The sequence below is a fragment of the Elgaria multicarinata genome, chromosome 4 (assembly GCF_023053635.1).
Source record: "Elgaria multicarinata webbii isolate HBS135686 ecotype San Diego chromosome 4, rElgMul1.1.pri, whole genome shotgun sequence".
NCBI lineage: Eukaryota > Metazoa > Chordata > Lepidosauria > Squamata > Anguidae > Elgaria > Elgaria multicarinata.
Window position 1 is genome coordinate 145,923,060 of NC_086174.1, and position 22,087 is coordinate 145,945,146.

Here is a 22,087-nt window from a genome sequence, read left to right on the forward strand (position 1 = left end):
CCTTCTGAAATTGTGGAGAGTAGTTCAACAGCCGGGAATTCTGCCGGGTTAGAACTCTCTGTTATAACCGCTGGGCGTGGTGGAGGTATGCCCGGTTTTGGGTCTCTTTTTCTTAGGTTTGTCGTGCGTGGTAGGAGGAGACTTAGCGTTTTTAGCTTTTTTTGCTAGCTTTTTCGCTGTTGATACGGTAAGAGAACACTTCGATGTCGATGATTCGTTGCGTGACGCCGATGTCGAGGGTTCAGTCGATATCGAATCTTGCAAGGGCGTGGTCGAGGTAGCCACTGTCTTGGGTTTATCAACCTTTTGGAGTGTTTGTTTCCAGAGCTCAGCTTTAAGTCTGTCTGCTCTGTGTCTTCTGGTTTGTTTCGAAAAACCTTGGCAGAAATGGCACGTTTCAACTACGTGTGATTCGCCAAGGCACAGTAAGCAGAGTGAGTGTCTGTCCGCTGCAGGTAATTTGTTGCCACAGCGGACGCACTTTCGAAAGGGTGCCTTAAGGGCCATGCAAGATAAAGTAAAGAGAGAAGGGAAAATTTTAACAACATTTTTTTGGGAGAAAGATACAGAAGAAAGAAGAGATAAGAGTTAGAGAAGAAAGAACGGATATAGAATATATATATAGGTAACTCAGCTACTCAAACTTTTAGGATGAGGAGGAGAAGCATTCCTGCGAGGCAGCAGCTAAGGCGGTCGCAAAGGAACTGAGGGGAAGGCGGGAACACGCGCAGTCATGCACAGTGGATGGTGGGGGAGGGTTACCGCCAAAATTAACGTTTCTCAGCTAGAGAAGTATTTCCGAGGCAAAGCTCAGCGCCAGCGCAGAGCCCATAATGTGATGCACAGAGACCACGAAAAAGAAGGCTAGTTTCTGGAATTAGACAGGTCTGCGAAGCTCCCTTCTGTGACGTTCCAAAAACAAGTGTTTCTGCCAGTTTTCCAATGGCTTTAGGAACCACTAGGTTCCCATTGCGCTAGCGATAGGTTCCATTAGTCTGCGGGCAGTACTGGATTCTGCCCTTTGTGCTTACGGAGCCCTTCTCAGAACATCTTTGGGATTTGTCTGTTTTTTAAAACAACAACAACAATGAAGTAAAAATTTTCTGCCCATTTTATCCATAGCTGATTTCATTCCACTGCCCTTCAGGTCAACATAGAGCCATTAAGTTTCCTATTAGAACTATGATGATAAAAGTACACTTCATGTTTCGTTAGCAGTGCCAGGCACAAGCCAATGCCCATGGCCATTGTTCTCCCTGGGAGGCCCACACATGCCTCCCCCCTCCCTCAAAGGTAGATCCAGGAATCCCACTCCTCTCTATGGCTGTATAGCACAACTTATTGCACTCTGAAGGTACTGGCTTGGCCATGTCCCTGTGTACTCCGCACCATATGGAATAGGAGGGAAAGGGATCCAATTAAGTCCTTCAGGATCCCCTCCCATATACTCAGAGGAATGGAACAAACACACTTAAATCGAGGCTTTACAGACACTTTTCAAAGTGTTTGGAAATATTCTTTTCTTGTACTTCCAAAAAAGAATGAGCACACTACCACTAGGGTGACATTTCATTTGAAGCTAAATAGCGGGGCTTAAAATATTGGGCCTTCTAGAGTTACACTGCCCACTGCTGAAGAAAGCTGGCCAAAGTCATTGCTGTTTGTATACTGTTTGTGTCATGCTGAGAAGTCCCTTAAAAACATTGGCAAGGGAACAGAAAACAACTGCCTGACAAATGTTGCCTTTAAAATTCAAAACATACTTTTTAAAAGGTGCTATACCAGAAGCTGCAATTATTTTTAAATTAGCCAAATAAAACTTAAGCATTCCTTTTTCTGTGTGACTTAAAATTAATCTCATACGTTTTAAAATGTGGAAAGTATTTTATGGTTTAAATATGACCTAAACAACTTAAGCCACAGGATTAAATGCAAATGTAACAAGTCAGTTAAGGCCAAAGAGTCTTTGATCACACATTTGCTAAATGTTTATTACCCTACGTATCAAGCAACAAGAGTGGAGGACAACTATTTCATTTATTTTACTTGAGAATGTGTGAGTGAGCATGCACACACATACACAAACAATGTTTGTAACGTCACACCAAAAGATGTGTTTTCTCATCTTAAGAGTTCTGAGCACTATGTACAAAGATGGATGGTTTAAAGCACTGAATACTGCTCTGATGCAAACTATCAGAAACCAACAAGCCTTGAGCAATACCAATGCCTGCAATTGAATTCAGAATCTCTGCACATCCATCCCTATAAACATTGTCAAAGATTATGGTATCCATTTCACAGACTATTACATTGCACCAGAAACATTCGTATGATTCCACAAATCAATTAGAAATTAGTTTAATTTGTCTAATTTGGGCAACCTGAATATTAAAGTCATATGAAAGGGAGTGAAAAGGCATTAGACAATGGTCCCAATCCAACTAAAATCCTATTAAAATTAAGTTAGACTAATTTGTTCCATTGATTTCCAAGGGACTTGAGGATCACCTAACTTTGCTTGCATCAAATCCAATGAACTGGATTGAATGTGAGCTTGTTTTAGAACTGACATTGGAGTGCTGCATCAGAAAAATAAAACAGATGGTCAAACTAGACATTACATTTGTCAGGTAATTAGCTCTAGAGCATGCAGGCTTTTTAAAAAAGGAACGGGGGGCAGGGGAACACAATCTGAATTGGCACCCTAGCATAAAGGGGGGGGCCCTTTAACCTTTTGCACTGTTGGCCTGACGCAAATAACAGGCACTGCATCTTCTGTGTGCATGGGAAGAAAGGTCCACTGGAGCTAAAGTTGGCTTGTTTTGAACAAATGATAGCTCTGACTAACCAGAGTTCCAGCATTAAATCTCTTCCTTGTGGCTGAAGAATGAGAGAAGTTTTATCTTCTAGAATAACCACAATGTGACAACGCACTCAACCATTTTAAGTCACAATGTCACCCTATATCCACAAAGTGAAGAAATCAAACTTTAAGTAGTATGCAAACAAAGAGAAAAATAGACATTTATTTCAGGATTTTTGCAACACAGGCTGTTCAAGTGTAACTAAAGATATGACGGTAATAAAATAGTCCTCTTACATAGACAATTCATCCTAATCCACAAAGCCACAAGCTAACTACTACACTGAAGAGCATCTGTAATTAGTTTACCTTACAGTGGCATTTAAATTTTGAAAAAATTAATCAATGACAGTTAAAAACAAAATGGTTGACAGCTAAGCTACCTTTTCCAAATAAAACCTCAGCTAGTAAATAGATTTAGGAACATGGCTCAAAAATAGGAAGTATGGACGTCTGGCCTGACTAACAGGGTGTGCTCCAGTTCCTTGAAAACTGGGTGATGTGTGCTACACTTTAGCTGACGAGATTTCAGGAGCTTCCTAACCCTCCCAAAGAGTATCTAAGACAGATGGAGAAGGAGCTTCCAATATTTTCAAGGAAGCTGCCAGGCACTATTTTCCTAGCCAGGTTTATGGGCCACTATGGCTCCCCACCTCTACTCAAAAGCTAGAGAGGGGGCTTGACAGATTCCAAAAGCTTCATGAGGGGTTGCAGTGGCTTGCTGATCAGCATACTTCCCTGTTCTCCATATCTCCATACATCCATCACATTTTGTTTGCTTTTTTAAAGAGCTAGATTTATTTAAACAAAGGGCTGATCTCTCCACAGTCCTTCTCATCAACATGTTTTAAACCGTAAAAAGTGGAGGACAGGTACTTTAGATACATAAAAACAAACAATTCTGTCTAAAATTGGTACAATGTACAAGACAATGTAACAGAAATATCATATTTCTAGCTCTTTGCCATCCATCATGTTGTAAGACCTTTGTTTATGCTGTAGGTTGCATTGGTTTTGAATAATTTGTTCCTAGTTCATTTCAGAATCCACATTGCTTTTTTTATTATTATTCTTGCATTTATATCCCACCTTTTTTCCTGCAAGGAACCCATACATAATACTCCTCCTCTCCACTTTATCTTCACAACAACAACCCTGTGAAGTTGGCTGGGCTGAGAGTCTGTGACTGGCCTGAAGTCACCCAGTGGGTTTCCATGGCCGAGTGGGGGACTAGAACCCGGATCTCCCGATTCCCAGTTCGACACTCTAGCCACTACACCACACTGGCTTGACTGCCTCAACTATTGAATGACTTATGTAGCTGAACAATGTGCATTACTACATCGGCTTTTATTAGGTTTGGATTCGATATGAAAATTCCTGGGTCCCAATTCCAACTCATTCCTTCCTCCTGCACTAGAGGCAACTTCACATATGATCTTTTCCTACCCAGTTATTTTTCCTATGTAAGAGAAAGCATACAAGAGCATGTGTGGTGTAGTGGTTAGGGTTTTAGACTGGAATACGGAAGGCCAAAGTTCTAGTCCTCACTCAGCCATAAAGCTCACTGGGTGACTTTGGGCCAGTCACTGACTCAGCCTAATCTACCTCACAGGTTGTTAGGATAAAATGGAGAGAAGCATCATGTACACTGGCTTGGGCTCCTTGGAGAAAAGGCGGGATATAAATGTAACAAATAAATACAGACAAACATGATGTGCAAGGAACATATGTAGTCTGATGCATGTATATGAGGCAGCTAAACACAGACATTTATTGGTGACAGTGTACATTCATCTTACACACTTTTTCCTACACAGAAGAGATATCAGTGTAGGAAAGTCATCATTCATAAATGGCCTAATGCTTCCTGAATTCTGTATTCAGATATTCTGTTAGCATAAATTCTGAAGAGGAATGTTGTAGCTATTACATCAATTGTACCATGAGAAAATTGAACAGCAGTCTGAGAGTTCTTGTCACTCCATTTTTCAAATTCACTCAGTTTTTTACTAGCAGCATTTCAAGACTTTGAAGTTGACATATAAATATTGCTAGAACATTTGTAAGTTGTACAGTACATCTAGTCAGTTTTATAAATGAAGGTTCACTCAAAGATATTGATAAAATATTTTATCAATTGGTAGTCAACTAGCAGTAAATTGCAACCTTGATTTGTGTCAACAGAAGAAAAATCAATGTTACTTGTCTTTTCTAGTGCACTGAAGAGATACAGATACAAACTTTAAAAAGAAATTCTAAACTATTATTGATAAAATTTAGTTATTTTCTGAACAAGAGGGATGCAGTAGTTCTAAGCTCCGATCCTACAGTAGTTTTTGGACTCTTGGACACCCTTCACCCCAGTTCCAATAGGTTTTGTTCAGCATTCAGGATCTTCAGAAAGATCCTGGCAACCCTGGTGGGTCATCTGGGCATGAAAGGGTACATGTATATCTCTATCTTGACAAACTGCTGATACAAACCCATTGTTATATGCAGATGCTGGTGCAATATTATCTTTAACCCTATTACAGGACTTCTCAGGTTATTGTGATTAAAAATGCATTGACCATAAACTATAAATTTAGGTTGGAAAATCAGTTTATCAGTAATTCCTTCTCCCTCAACCAGATGTTTAATTCTATAATTTCTCTATGTTTTATTCTGTAAATTAGAATCAAAATCCTGAACTTATTTATCCATTCTTATATCAAAGAGTGTTATCATAGGCACTAAGGTGCAATCCTATACTGTATCTACTTGCATGGGAGTAAGGTCTACTGAAGTCAAAGGGGTTTAGTTCCAAGTAGACCTGCACAGGAATGCACTATCTAATTTAGTTGAAATTGCATCTACTTGTATCCAAGTAGATCAACTGCTTACAAAATAAAATAATACTGTTAGGAGGATGGGCTACTTTGATTATACTTCTTAGATGGTAAAACCCTATGAACAGGTGGGTTTACTCTCTGGTTAGGAGTAATACATTCCATTCGACTAGAATTTTGTGCAAGAATTTCATACTGATATAGGGATGTTACAAGAATTAACATTTGAAAAAGTAATTTTAAAGACATTTATTTTTCTCCTTGGATCTTAGCAAAAGAAGGATCCAGTATTACTTCAGAAAATCTAAAATGCCTTTTCTTACCCAATTTTAAACAACAGTTCTGAAACACATACAGAGAAAATAACCTGCCACATCCCAGTAAAATCCCATTCAAATTCCACCACCACTCCAATTGCTCTACAAAATCACTTCCAAACACATAAGGTAAGGTAGGACAAAAACAGGGAAGGGATTAAGGAATAAATCAATCTCTCAATTCTGCCCATGGATCTGCTTCACTCTCTCCCCTCAGGTCTTTGTGCTCCAGGCACAGTATAACACCCTAGGCTCTCCTTGCAGTGTAGAATCATATGTGTATTCTCAGCACAACCTCAAGGGCAACACTAAGTGCACACTTGTGTCACACTTTCCACGACACAGGGATGTATGCAGAAGGGATGCCTTTATACCTTGTGAGCAGGAGAGGTAGGTCTTAGCTTAACTGGCAGAGACAGCAGCAAATGAAATCCCTCCAAGCACAGCCAGCTCCCAAATCTTTCATGTTGTAGCAGAAGCAGCGAGTGTGCTGCTTCTTTTGGGGGAAAGTTTTAAAATGCTTATCCTCCATCCCTAATGTAAAAGGCAACCCATAATTGCAACAAGGTAAAGCTTCTAAGAAAATTTTAATGTTGTATTTAAAAGAAGAAAAGTGGTTGCCTGTTACCTATTATCACACAACCAGAATTATCCACACAGTAAGCCTTTTATGCAACCGAAATACAATGTACTGTTTGGATGGAAAATGCCTGGGGGGGGGGCAGATAATTCTTTGGTGCCAATTATTTAGATAATTAATCAGAATCTATGCTGAACCCTCCCCCAAAAAACAGCTTTTAAATCCAGTAAAACTGAAAATCATCCGAAAAAGCAATAGATATTTGGTTTGTTCACTTCCATGGCAATAGGCAATGGTGCAGAGCAAGCAAGGTCAACTGTGGGGTTTGAGACAAAATTCCAAGTACATGGGAGGGTTGGAAGAGCTTGGTCTTTCTTTTCCATGTGAATAATATGAATGCATGCGTTAGTATTTCTAGGTCAGAACTGAAAACAAAGTGTACTTTTTACTAAGCTTTTATAGGATTCTAAAATTCCATAATCAAAAGACTTCAAACTACCTAATGAGTTTCATGGAGAAAAATGATGAAGGAATTTCCATTCTAAAAAAAAAAGAAAGAAAGAAATCACTTGTATGCCCACAATCACGCTGGGAAGGGTGCCTGGTTCTGCATACATGTTTCAAGACGCCCTAAGTTCTATATTTACAGTTTCAAAACATTTTGTTCTCTCAGAATTACATTAAAGGAATGTAAGTATTTTCTTTTTTAAAAAACAAAACCCACACCGGATTCACTTGCCTGGTAACTATTCTTCAAGCACTCTCTCTGTTATTCAAACACACACACTTCTTCTCTTTTTCACATGAGCCAGGAAGTGCAACAACTGAGAGAGTTAGTTGACCGTTTTCCTGCTCAGCTCCCTTAGGAGTGCAGTAGAGGCCAATGGGAAGAGTTTTGAAAGAAAGACCTTATGGGCAGGGGAGGAAGGCCGGCTGTGCAACTATACAGAGGACATTCTGTGATCAACTGTTACAGGTCAACAATCTAGTTTATTGCTTTACGGCCTTTTGCCCAGTCCTATGTATGGAAGGCCGACAAGCCACATTACCTGAAGACTCTTAACACAGTAGCATCCAATATGCACCTCAGGAAATGCAATGCTTCACAAACACCAACCTTGTAGACCAGGTAGCACTCTTACAAAGATGAGCAGACTTTTCTTCATCACTGCTGAGGCTGAGTATGCATACTCAGGTGGAAGTGAGTTGTAAAGATAAGGGTCAAAGTAGCTTTGCTGCTTCATAAGAACATAAGAAGTGCCCTGATGCTGGATCAGACCAAGAGTCCCTCTAGTCCAGCACTCTGTTCACACAGTGGCCAACTAGCCATCGGCCAAGGATGAACAAGCAGGACATGGTGCAACAGCACCCTCCCACCCATGTTTCCCAGCAACTAGTGCACATAACTATAATTGCTTAATTCACACACACACTCAAAAGCTTGAGTGGCTGGCATCTACAAATGACTAATCATAGAGTGTTCTTGTGTTGCTGTGAAACAACATAAACAGAAGACCTTCTCTATTCCTGATCATAGTACTTAAGGGGAAAACTGAGTGTGAAAGTATCTGCCACAACTCCTGCCTCATGGACTAATAGAGAAGCACTCCAGCCAGGTACCTACAGTGTGAGCATTCTTTCTTCCTGCAGAGACTCTACATGGTGATCTGTACACACTCCTAAATTAAGGGGCTGCAAAGAGATGATCAAACAGAATCCTCTTTGATAAACTATTTATTTATTTATTTATTTATTACATTTCTATACCGCCCAATAGCTGGAGCTCTCTGGGCGGTTCACAAAAATTAAAAACATTCAAGTATAAAACAACAGTATAAAACAATCAAGCATTAAAAAGAAATATCTTCAGTTTTCAAGGTTTAAAAGTATTTTACGTGCTATTCTAAAGAACCACACATATTCCCATAGTTAGCTGCCCAGATCTGCCTGCCTGCTAAACAGGATAAATATTTACTGTCATGCTTGCATTCCACAAACTTGGCTAAATTTGAAAGGAATAGATGAATTATAAAATCCCCTATTCTCTACGAAAGATATTTCTGTTTACAGAACACCATTTTCAGTCTACATGAGACTGTTGTGTGTATCGTATCTCTTTATTAAACCCATTGTGTTTACAAAACACACTATCATTCAGGTATTCTACTCCTAACTCAACCATCATTTGTGTCATCCACAATGTTTGCTAAAAAAAAAAAAAAAAAAGGAAGGAAAATACATCTGCCACTATGTGGTCCATCACCTGCTATTTTAAAAATTCTAAATCAAACATGCCCCCAAAAGTAGTACCCTATTTCTTCGATTCTAAGGCACACTTTTTTCCCCATATAAACATCTCTAAAAAATGGGGTGCGTCTTAGAATCACGGGTGGTCTTAGGTGTGTTTTTTCCTGTTGATGGTACTGAAAGTAGGGTGCGTCTTACAATCGATGGCGTCTTACAATCGAAGAAATACGGTAGTATTCTCAGACCTCTACAGAAATTTGAATTGTGTAGTGTGTGTGTGTGTGTGTATGTGTAGATTGGAGCCCAGAGTATATCTATCCTATACTCTGCCAGCACAAGTCGGGCAAGATGGAAGGAGGATAGAGACAAAAACGACTCAAGTTCCTCTTTTTCTTCACCTTTTCTGGTAGTTGTCGGTGCGATGGATGGTGGAAGGGCTTTACAATCCTGCAATCCTGGCCTCTCCTCCTCCTTCCACCCCCTTTTTCCTCTCCCCAAGCTCTTCCAACATTGGTGTTATGACTTAAGTCCAGCTGCCACAGTGCTTTCTGCAGCTGCTGCAATGGGGTGGGGGAATGATCCAAACTCAAATTCCTTCTCACAAGGCTGTATGACCTCCTGAAAAGAGATCTGCCACATCCTATGGACGCTGGGATGCTCTCCAGGGAACCATACGATTGTTCTTTAAGTAACATTTTCAGTTCTGGCCACCCTTTGAATATCACTTTCAATTCTTTCTTGCCAAGCTATCATTTCTGGACATGCCTGGTACAATTATATTAGAAATTTTAATGTGACCACAAAGCATGCTACTTTTTAAATAAAAGAGATTAAGAGAACAAGTCATACTGTCATGAACAGGCTATTAACCTAGTTTTATTCACAGTTATTTCATAGGAGAGGGAAAACTTGCATCATACATTACAGCTCAAGCAAACTTTTGTATTACTTAAAATCAACAGCAGGAACGTTTAGAAGAAAAGAGCTATTCAGCATTTGCCCACTATTTTTGCATAACCTCTTAGGTGTACTTTTTGAAAAAGAAAAAAAGTAAAAAAAAGACTTAACTGTGCTGATTCTGAGAAATGACAGCTTTTACCAAGCCACATGCTGGTGTTTCAGACTTCTTTGGATTTGATGGCATGCCTCTAATAGCACTAATATTGAACTATACTGTCTGTAAAAAGTTTCTTTTCAGCATTTAAACTAAAACACCGTAGGTTTATCCCCTGCAAGGTATCAGCATAGAAAGGCATGCATTGTATATATAAAGCTCTAAATATCCCTTTTTTAAAAAATCACCTATAAAAATACAGTAGTATTTTGGGAAGTATTTATTAGGGAGGTGAGGAAACTATTCAGAATCTTGTTAAAATTCCATCAAGGACTTAATCAAGTTAAAGAGCTATTTTTCCATCCTGAAATACCATTTTTCATTGGGGTGATTAATGTGATAGAAGATAAAAGAGAAATTAATGGTAACAAGCATTCAGTAATTGCACCCACAAAAAACAAACATATTAATGCCATTTTTAATGCAAATTGAATATATTTACAGGAAAAATGACAGCCAAGCAAAAAGCAAATTTTGAAAGCAAATTTAAATGCAATTCTAATTCAAACACTCTTATGAAAAGATGTGTAAAAAGTACACTTATCTCACCATTTTATCTCATTTTATCTCTCCTTTCCTGTCTAAAAACCTATTAGCAAACTTCCTAAAACAAAAAATGCTTTCCAGGGCTATATTTTTACTTATACGGTATTAAATATAATACATAATGATAAGAAGATCATTGAATGAATTTTATGTACATTTTAAATCCTTAATTCCCCATTTTCCCCTTCCCTTCAATGCTGTTCTTACAATTTCAACTTTTTGTAAAAATGTCCTCTCTGTTAAGAACTTGTTGCCAACCTTTTATACAAAAAATTATGTATATACAACTAATTCTGCAAACAAAATACTGTTTGTACACATTTTCCACATTCATTTGCATGTAGAAGTCTGGGCCTGAAGCCAGGTCATTAAAAGGCCATTGGCCTCTTCAATTTCTTCTAGAAGAAATCAGAAACATTCATAACCCAAAGTTTCTATTTTACGAGAAACGTATGGGTTGAGGCAAGTATTGTAGGTTCAGTGCGGCGGGGGGAGAATATCATTTCATTTTCATTTATTATATAGTTCATAAAAATTAAAAACCATTAAAAATTATACAAAGTACAAAAAAAGCATTTAAAATAAAAACCACATAAAAACACATAGCACACAAACAACACATATATCTAAAACAATCAGCAAAGACGATCCACAACCTAATTAAAAATTCAATATATGCTGACAAATGCCTGAGAGAAGAGCACAGTTTTAACCTGGCGCCGAAAACATAACAAAGTTGACGCCAGGCGGGTATCATCAAGGAGATAATTCCCTAATTGGAGGGCCACTACTGAGAAGACCCTCTCTCTTGTTGCCACCCTAAGACACTCTTGGAGGAGGCACCCAGAGGAGAGCCTTGGGTGCTAGACATGTAGTGTATGGATCGGTTCATACCAGGACAGGTGCTCCATCAAGTATTGTCTGCCTGAGCAGTGTAAGATATTAACAGTCAAAAATAGTACTTTGAATTGAGCTCGAAACATACAGATAGCGAGCGTAAGCGACCCTGAATTGGTCCTATACGTTCGGACCTTCTTGTCCCTGTTATCAATCTGGCCACCACATTTTGCACAAACTACAGCTTCCGAACTGTCTTCAGAAGGTAGCAGTAATCTAACTTGGAGGTTATTAGAGCATAGACTGTCCAGAAAAGGGTGTACTTGGGCCACCAACCAAGGTTGGTAGAAGGCACTCCATGCCACTGAGGTTACTTGAGGCTCAAGTGACAAAGGTGGCTCCAGGAGGACCCTCCGCTCATTCAGGGTGAGTGCAACCCCATCTAGAACAGGTTGAGCACCCTCCATCTGGTCAGGAGACCCACCCACTAATAGCATCTTCATCTTCTCTGGATTGAATTTCAGTTCAGTAGCCCTTATCGTCCATTGTCAGAGCCAGGCTTTAGCACATCCACAGCCTCACCTGAAGAAGATGAAAAGGAAAAACAGAGCTGCGTACCATCAGCATACTGATGACAACACACTCTAAAACTCCAGATGAGAACATTCAGCAGTTTCATGTAGATGTTAATAGCATGGGGGACAAAAAAGACCCCTACAGAACTCCATACTGGAGAATCCACTGGGCCCAGCAATATTCCCCAAGTACCACCTTCTGGAGCGGACTGTGCAACACAGTGCCTCCCACTCCAAACTCAGACAATCATCCCAGAAGGATACCAAGGTCGATGGTATTGAAAGCCGCTGAGCGATCAAGGAGAATCAACAAGGTCAAACTACGCCTGTCTCTCTCGCAACATAGGACAACCAAGGAAGTTTCCATTCCAATACCCAGCTTGAACCCCAATTGAAATGGATCTAGATAATCAGTCTCATCCAAGAGTGTCTGAAGCTGGTTAGAAACCACCTGCTCAAGGCCCATGCCCAGGAAAGGAGTGTTTGCCAGCTGCAAATATCAGTACCAGAAAATATCAATGTCTGATTATGCCCCTCATTCCAACAATCCACCTGGGAAGTGGAAATCCATCAATGTCATGGAGGTGGGGATGGAAACTATAGACCTAGCAACCTTCCAAATCATTTCACAGGCTTCAGGATATGCTCAGGCCACAAGATCCACAAAGCTACCAGAACCAGTTTTGCTGCAACAGACTTAACAATGAAGGGTACCAAATTAATTATGGCATAAGCTGTCCACAGATCAAATACATTCTAGCCCACAAAAACGTATATCATAATACATTTGGTAGGCTTTAAGGTGCCACAAGATTCTTTCTTGGTATTGCTGCAACACACTAACATCTCTACCACTCTGGAGAGACTTAACACAGCTACTCGCTGGAACATTTACTAAAATTGTATGTGCTTGCTTCAGGAGTCCTAAGTGAAACTTCTTGAACTACAGATGTGCATTTGAAAGAAAAAGAGGTGGAGCATCACCTTTCCCCATATAATTGCCATGTAATTGCACTGGCTTCATAGTGTTAAAGTGAGCATGTGCATTTTCTAAGTATGTCTACTTCACCAGAAGCGAGGGTAGGGCGTTTGTTAAGTTACAATACTGACAGAGACCCGGTTCGTAAATAACGATAATCCTAGGTTGTTTAATCTAGGAATTGCTGTAGCCAAGCAGAAGCAAGTGAGCGTGCTGCCTCCTGCATGTTAGTCACTTCTGCTTTCAATCAGTAATTTAAGTACGGCCTATTCCTGGGTTGTCATCGTGATGACCGAACCCAAGAACTCTGTGTTGTTTAGGGGTTAAACAACCCAGAGTTACCCCAACAACAAACCATGGGAGATTCCTGGATTGTTGATTGAAATCAGAAGAGATGAGCACACGGGAGACAGTTCGCTTGCTCACTCCCACTTGGCCACAGCAATTTCTGGGTTAAAAAATCCAGAAATTGCCATTAAGTGCAAATCGGATCAGTGTAAGGTTGGGAGGGTGGGGAGACAGAGAATGCAAGCTAGGACGAGATTGATACCAGCTCCCAAACAATATCAGGGAAACAGAGTTTTGCTGACAACTTTTGTACTTACTAATAAACTTGTTTTGCATAGTTTCTAGCAGAGCTTGATGAGCATCTTCGTTTTGCAAAGCACACGAACATTCTCTGGCCAGTAAGGTCCGAACAAGGTGCTCTCCACAACCTACATAACACACACATAAGCAAGCATGGTTAACATATATGAGTACCGTGAAAAATCAGTATCTTAATGCAACATTCGGGGAGGGGGAGGCGGGGCGAGAATTGTTACAGTACTATTTTCAATCCATAAATCCCAGAATGACTTCAGTGAGTTATTTTATTATTATTTATTTATTACTGCATTTATATCCCACCTTTTTTCCTCCAAGGAACCCAAGGCGGTATATATAATCCTCCTCCTCTCCCTTTCTATCCTCACAACAACAACCCTGTGAGGTAGGTTGGGCTGAGAGTCTGTGACTGGCCCAAAGCCATCCAGTAGGTTTCCATGGTTGAGTGGGGACCAGAACCCGGACCTCCTGACTCCTAGGCCAACCCTTTAGCCATTATACTACACTGGCATAAGACATAAGAACAAGATAGCAGAAGAATGCAGAAGAAAAGAAGAACATTTAAAAAGAGTGAATATAAAAATTTTCTTCTGTACTACTTGGTCTTCCGGGATTATTTTGTACGATATAATGAAGGCTGTTATTTCAAGTACAAACCATGGATCTTACTTTCAAAAAAGTGTCTGTGTATTAAGGGCTCAAGTGCTAACATACAAAGTGCCTGACAATCTTATTCTCATCCATGCCCACCCAAACCTTGTTACACCACTGTTTTTACAGATTAATAACCAAGGCCAACAACTTACTTAGACAATCAGGGTGAAATCTGATGGCAGAGGAAGTAACACCATAGGAGGAATGGATTGTCACTTCCCCAGCAACCATGTATATGCCCCCTTGCCCAAAAAAGAGCTGCTCTGGAGGATTGGTGGACCCTTCAGAACAGATTTGGGGGACATGTGGTGAACAGAAGGGAGTGGAAGTCTGCTCATGCAATGCTGCATTTTGCTTTCAAGGTGCACATAGCTGTGTATCAGTTAAAGATGTTTCACAGGCTGGTTGGGTGGAGGATCAGTTCCAACTAGATTTAAGGCAACGTTCAAACCTCTTCCAAATGTCTGATACTTCAGGTGCCAGGAAAATCAACCAACAAATAAATATTATTTGACTGCTTCGTGTGATTTTATATAGTCCCCTCCCCAAGGTCTCTGTCACAAAATGGGTAACAAAAAGTGTATTTTCGGTATGCACTTACTTTCTGCTCTGACTAAGGATTTCACGAACCTAGGAGACAGGGAGCCCCAAGGCAGCATGAGCAACGGAGAGGCTGCCAATTTCCCTTCTACTACACATATTAAAAGGTTTCTACTAAGTATCAAAGTTGCATATCTTATTCTTGAAATGTTACCATTTATTCCAGGAGAGGCCAACTTGTGACCCTCCAGCTGTTTTGGCCTACAACTTCCATGATTCCTTACCATTGGTTATGCTGGCTAGAGCTGATGGGAGATGTAAGCCAAAACATCTAGAAGGCCACAACTTGCTCATCCCTGATGTATGTTTTTTAAAAAGTATTTTAGTTAGTCTATTATCTTTGCACTATATGCCTAACCTTATGTTCTGTTTCCCCAATGAACCTTCTACTTTATTAAGTATTCCTGAATTTCCAAGGGTTCACATACTTTTCCCACAATGCTTTGACCAGCCTATGTGACTTATACCAATAGCTAGTTCTGCAATGAGAGTCTTTTAGGAACTGAAACACCAATGTTAACTACTAGAGATATCAAACCAGGTTGAGATAATGGGCTGGATCCAGATTTATGATGAAAGTGGATTTCCCCACGCCTTCCTTCCCATGGCAACCACTCCAACACCCTGAAAAGGCTATATAGAGTCAGGCGACCTGCTGATTAGGATAAACTATATGGTGAAGTGGAAGGGGAAACCCCAAAAATTGGATAGACAGGCATTCCACAAGTAAAGCCCTTCCTCTTCTGCTGAGACCCTCACTGACTCAAACACACTAAGCAAGCATTTTTAAGTTATCATTTTAATGTACATTGTTAACACAACATAACAAGGTCTTAAATCCAGATGCTCTTTCATCAACGTCGTTCTAAATGTCATTAAAAAAAACCCAGCTGTAACTGAAGGAGCTCCAGCAAAGGAGGTCGTTACCTTGTCATGGTGCTGGAGCTTGAGCACCTCAAGGATGCCATGAGCTAAACCGTGAAGGGACACCCAAGACGGGAAGGTCATGGTAGAGAGGTCAGACTAAATACGATCCCTGGGGAAGGTAATGGCAACCCACCCCAATATTCTTGCCGTGAAAACTAAATGGATCAGTACAACCAGAGATATGTCAGTACACCATCAGAAGATGGGACCCCCAGGTCGGAAGATGGTCAAAATGCTACTTGGGAGGAACAGAGGATAAGTTCAACTAGCCCCAGATGTGATGACGCAGCTAGCTCAAAGCCGAAAGGATGGCTAGCGGCCGACGGTGCTGGTGGTGAACGACGAATCCGATGTTCTAAAGATCAACACACCATAGGAACCTGGAATGTAAGATCTATGAGCCAGGGCAAATTGGATGTGGTTATTGGTGAGATGTCAAGATTAAATATAGATATATTGGGTGTCAGTGAACTGAAATGGACTGGAATGGGCCACTTCACATCAGATCACCACCAGATCTACTACTGTGGAATAGAGGATCACAGAAGAAATGGAGTAGCCTTCATAATTAATAATTAAGTGGCTAAAGCAGTGCTTGGATACAATCCAAAAAATGATAGAATGATCTCAATTCGAATTCCGGGTAAGCCATTTAACATCACAGTGATCCAAATATATGCCCCAACCACAGATTTATTTATTTATTTATTTATTTTATTACATTTATATACCGCCTCCCAGCCGAAGCTCTCTGGGCAGTTTACAACAATTAAAAATAGTAGACATTAAAAGTATACAAAAAATTTAAAAAACATAAAAACAGTATAAAAACAACAACAGTATTCATTTAAAACAACAATTCTGGGGTCCATTAAAACAAACTTAACGTTATTAAATGCTGTTAAAATGCCTGGGAGAAGAGAAAGGTCTTGACCTGCCGCCGAAAAGATAACAACGTTGGCGCCAGGCGAGCCTTATCGGGAAGATCATTCCACAGTCGGGGGGCAACCACTGAGAAGGCCCTCTCCCTTGTTGCTATCCTCCGAGCTTCCCTCGGAGTAGGCACTTGGAGGAGGACCTTAGATGTTGAGTGCAGTGTACGGGTAGGTTCATGTCGGGAGAGGCGTTCCATCAGGTATTGTGGTCCCAAGCCATGTAGGGCTTTATAGGTTAAAACCAGCACCTTGAATTGGGCTCGGAAACATATAGGCAGCCAATGCAAGCGGGCCAGAATCGGTGTTATATGCTCAAATCTTCCTGTTCCAGCTATCAATCTGGCCGCCGCATTTTGCACAAGCTGCAGTTTCCAGACTGTCTTCAAAGGCTGCCCCATGTAGAGGGCGTTGCAGTAATCTAATTTGGAAGTTACCAAAGTATGGACAACTGAAGCTAGGTTATCCTGGGCCTCAAGTGACAAAGATGGTTCTAGGAGAACCCCCAAGCTATGAACCTGTTCCTTCAGGGGGAGTGCAACCCCATCCAAAACCGGTTGAACACCCCCCATCCGATCAGAGGAACCACCCACCAGCAGCATCTCAGTCTTGTCTGGATTGAGTTTCAGTTTATTAGCCTTCATCCAGTCCATTGTCGCAGCCAAGCACCGGTTCAGCACATCCACAGCCACACCTGATAAAGTTGAAAAGGAGCAGTAGAGCTGCGTGTCATCAGCGTACTGATGACAGCGCACTCCAAAACTCCGGATGACTGCACCCAACGGTTTTATGTACATGTTAAACAGCATGGGGGACAAGACCGACCCCTGTGGAACCCCATACCGAAGAGTCCACGGGGCCGAGCAATGTCCCCCAAGCACCACCTTCTGGAGCCGTCCTGCTAAGTAGGAGCGGAACCACTGCAATGCAGTGCCCCCCACTCCCAACTCAGCCAGACATTCCAGAAGGATACCATGGTCGATGGTATCGAAAGCCGCTGAGAGATCAAGGAGAATCAACAGAGTTACACTCCCCCTGTCTTTCTCCCGACATAGGTCATCATACAGGGTGACCAAGGCTGTTTCCGTGCCAAAACCAGGCCTGAAACCCGACTGAAATGGATCCAGATAATCAGTCTCATCCAAAAGTGTCTGGAGCTGTCCCGCCACCACCCGCTCAAGGACCTTGCCCAGGAATGGAACATTTGCTACCGGCCTGTAATTACTAAGATTTTCCGGGTCCAAGGAAGTTTTCTTCAGGAGTGATCTCACTACTGCCTCTTTCAGACGGTCTAGGACCACTCCCTCTCGTAGAGAGGCATTAATCACCTCCTTGGCCCAGCCGGCTGTTCCATCCCTACTAGCTTTTATTAGCCAAGAGGGGCAAGGATCCAGAGCAGAGGTGGTTGCGTGGACCTGTCCAAGCACCTTGTCAACATCCTCGAGCTGGACCAACTGAAACTCATCCAAGATTACAGGACAAGACTGTACTCTGGACACCTCACTAGATTCACCTGCTATAACACTGGAGTCTAAGTCCTGGCGGATGCAAAAGATTTTATTCTGGAAGTGCCTGGCAAATTCATTACAGCGGGCCTCAGATGATTCTACCATGTCCTTGGGGCCAGCATGTAATAGCCCCCGGACAACTCTAAAAAGCTCCGCTGGGCGGCAAATTGAAGATTTAATAGTGGCAGCGAAGTATTGTTTTTTTGCTGCCCTCAGTGCCCCTGAATATGCCTTACTATAGGCACTTACCAATATTTGATTGCATCCACTAGGAGTTCGTCTCCACCTGCCCTCAAGCCTTCTCCTATTTTGTTTCATCGCTCTCAGCTCTGGGGTATACCACGGAGCCGTACGAGCTCTACTCAGGAGAGGGCGCTCGGGAGCAATCCTGTCAACTGCCCGGGTCATTTCTGCATTCCACAGATCAACCAGGGTTTCGACAGGAGAGCCAGCCCTATCAGCCGGAAAACTCCCCAGAGCCCTTTGGAAACCATCTGGATCCATTAGTCTCCGGGGGCGGACCATCTTAATAGGTCCCCCACCCTTGCAGAGGGGAAAAGCTGCTGTAAGTCTAAACCTCAGCAAGCAGTGATCCGACCATGACAAAGGGAGGGATGTAAGGTCCCCCACTTCCAGATCACCATCTCCATGTCCAGTTGTGAAAACCAGGTCAAGAGTGTGCCCCGCTACATGTGTTGGGCCGATGACATGTTGGGACAGTCCCATGGTTGTCACGGAGACCATGAAATCCTGAGCCGCCCCGGATAAGGCACCCTCGGCATGAATGTTGACATCACCCAGAACCAACAGTCTGGGGGATCTCAGCATTGCAGCCGAGACCACCTCCGTCAGCTCACCTAGGGAATCTGTTGAGCAGCAGGGTGGGCGGTACACCAACAGAATCCCTAATCTGTCCTGCTGACCCAACACAAGGTGCAAACACTCCAGACCAGTAGTCACATGGACAGGGAGCCTGCAGAGGGAGATAGAATTCCTATAGACCACAGCAACCCCCCCTCCCCGGCCCTCAGGTCTACCCTGATGCTGAACCAGGTACCCCGGTGGGCATAACTGGGAGAGACTGACTCCTCCCTGCTCACCCACCCAGGTCTCGGTTATACATGCCAGATCGGCTGCCTCATCCACAATTAAGTCGTGGATGAGGGAGGTCTTATTATGCACCGATCTGGCATTTAAAAGCAGCATCTGGAGGCCCGATGCTGAAGAAGTAGAAGTAGATCAGTTCTATGAGGATCTGCAGCACCTACTGGATAATACACCAAAAAGAGATGTTATTTTCGTTACAGGAGACTGGAACGCCAAGGTGGGTAGTCAAATAACATCTGGAATTACAGGTAAGCATGGTCTAGGAGAACAAAATGAAGCGGGACATAGGCTGATAGAATTTTGCCAGGACAACTCACTGTGCATAACAAACTCTCTCTTCCAACAACCGAAAAGACGGCTTTATACATGAACTTCACCAGATGGCCGACACCGAAATCAGATTGACTACATCCTTTGCAGCCAAAGGTGGCGGACATCTATACAGATGGTAAAAACAAGACCTGGAGCTGACTGTAGTTCAGATCACGAACTTCTTATTGCACAATTTAGAATCAAACTAAAGAGAATAGGGAAGACCCACAGATCAGTTAGATATGAGCTCACTAATATTCCTAATGAATATGCAGTGGAAGTGAAGAATAGATTTAAGGGACTAGATTTAGTAGATAGGGTCCCGGAAGAACTATGAACAGAAGTTCGCAACATTGTCCAAGAGGTGGCAACAAAAAATGTCCCAAAGAAAAAGAAAACCAAGAAGGCAAGATGGCTGTCTGCTGAGACACTGGAAGTAGCCCAAGAAAGAAGGAAAGCAAAAGGCAACAGTGATAGGGGGAGATATGCCCAATTAAATGCAAAATTCCAGAGGTTAGCCAGGAGATAAGGAATTATTTTTAAACAAGCAATGCGCGGAAGTGGAAGAAGACAATAGAATAGGAAGGACAAGAGACCTCTTCCAGAAAATTAGAAACATCGGAGGTAAATTCCAGGCAAAAATGGGTATGATCAAAAACAAAGATGGCAAGGACCTAACAGAAACAGAAGAGATCAAGAAAAGGTGGCAAGAATATACGGAAGATCTGTATAGGAAGGATAATAATATCGGGGATAGCTCAGACGGTGTGGTCAGTGAGTTAGAGCCAGACATCCTGAATGGGCCTTCAGAAGCATTGCTAATAACAAGGTAGCAGGAGACGACGGTATCCCAGCTGAACTGTTTAAAATACTGCAAGATGATGCTGTCAAGGTGATGCATGCCATATGCCAGAAAATTTGGAAAACACAAGAATGGCCATCAGACTGGAAGGAATCAACTTATATCCCCATACCAAAAAAGGAAAACACTAAAGAATGTTCAAACTATCGGACAGTGGCACTTATTTCACATGCCAGTAAGGTAATGCTCAAGATCCTGCAAGGTAGACTCCAGCAATTCATGGAGCGAGAATTGCCAGATGTACAAGCTGGGTTTAGAAAAGGCAGAGGAACTAGAGACCAAATTGCCAATATCCGCTGGATAATGGAGAAAGCCAGGGAGTTCCAGAAAAACATCTATTTCTGTTTTATTGACTATTCTAAAGCCTTTGACTGTGTGGATCATAACAAACTGTGGCAAGTTCTTGGTGGTATGGGGATACCAAGTCATCTTGTCTGCCTCCTGAGGAATCTGTATAACGAACAAGTAGCAATGGTAAGAACAGACCACGGAACGACGGACTGGTTTAAGATTGGGAAAGGAGTACGGCAGGGTTGTATACTCTCACCTTACCTATTCAACTTGTATGCAGACCACATCGTGCGACGTGCTGGGCTTGACGAATCCAAGGCTGGAGTTAAAATCGCAGGAAGAAACATTAACAATCTCAGATATGCAGATGACACCACATTGATGGCTGAAAGCGAGGAGGAGCTGAGGAGCCTTATAACAAAGGTGAAAGAAGAAAATGCAAAAGCTGGGTTGCAGTTAAACCTCAAAAAAACCAAGATTATGGCAACCAGCTTGATTGATAACTGGCAAATAGAGGGAGAAAACGTGGAGGCAGTGACAGACTTTGTATTTCTGGCCACAAAGATTACTGCAGCCAGGAAATCAGAAGACGTTTACTTCTTGGGAGGAGAGCAATGACAAATCTTGATAAAATAGTTAAGCGCAGAGACACTACACTGACAACAAAGGTCCGCATAGTTAAAGCAATGGTATTCCCCATAGTAACCTATGGCTGTGAGAGCTGGACCATAAGGAAGGCTGAGCAAAGGAAGATAGATGCTTTTGAACTGTGGTGTTGGAGGAAAATTCTGAGAGTGCCTTGGACTGCAAGAAGATCAAACCAGTCCATACTCCAGGAAATAAAGCCAGACTGCTCACTTGAGGGAATGGTATTAAAGGCAAAACTGAAGTACTTAGGCCACATAATGAGAAGACAGGATACCCTGGAGAAGAGGCTGATGCTAGGGAAAGTGGAAGGCAAAAGGAAGAGGGGCCGACCAAGGGCAAGATGGATGGATGATATTCTGGAGGTGACAGACTTGACCTTGGGGGAGTTAGGGGTGGCGACAGCCGACAGAAAGCTCTAGCGTGGGCTGGTCCATGAAGTCATGAAGAGTTGGAAGCGACTGAATGAATAAACAACAACAAACTGAAGGAGGCCGATATTTTCAATATGACTGCTGACCACCACATTGTTCCTCGACTAACATCCAAGTCCAGTGTTCCAGAGATAGCTCCTCAAGCATTGAGTGAAGGTAAACCTATTTCTCAAACTCTACGCTACAAAGCCTGGATCCCAGAAGTTTAGCAAACTATAAACTTCATGGATTCAGCAATGAGAGCTTGCCAGCTGTGATAAACCCAGTGCTTTTCACCTCCAAATTTCTTGGCAGCCTTCGGGGGAGTGCAAAACGCA

General features: G+C 42.1%; 2 protein-coding genes across 5 annotated transcripts in view; one reads left to right on the plus strand and one right to left on the minus strand.

Moving 5' to 3' along the window:
* Window positions 1-22,087, plus strand: part of ISM1 (isthmin 1) — a 325,195-nt gene that overhangs the window by 125,718 nt on the left and 177,390 nt on the right. The gene's annotated exons all lie outside the window — the stretch shown is intronic.
* Window positions 1-22,087, minus strand: part of TASP1 (taspase 1) — a 120,368-nt gene that overhangs the window by 26,740 nt on the left and 71,541 nt on the right. For all 3 annotated transcript variants that reach the window (XM_063125341.1, XM_063125340.1, XM_063125339.1), the window contains exon 11: window positions 13,498-13,608. In XM_063125341.1, coding sequence (XP_062981411.1) covers window positions 13,498-13,608 — 111 coding nt within the window. The remainder of the gene's footprint in view (window positions 1-13,497; window positions 13,609-22,087) is intronic.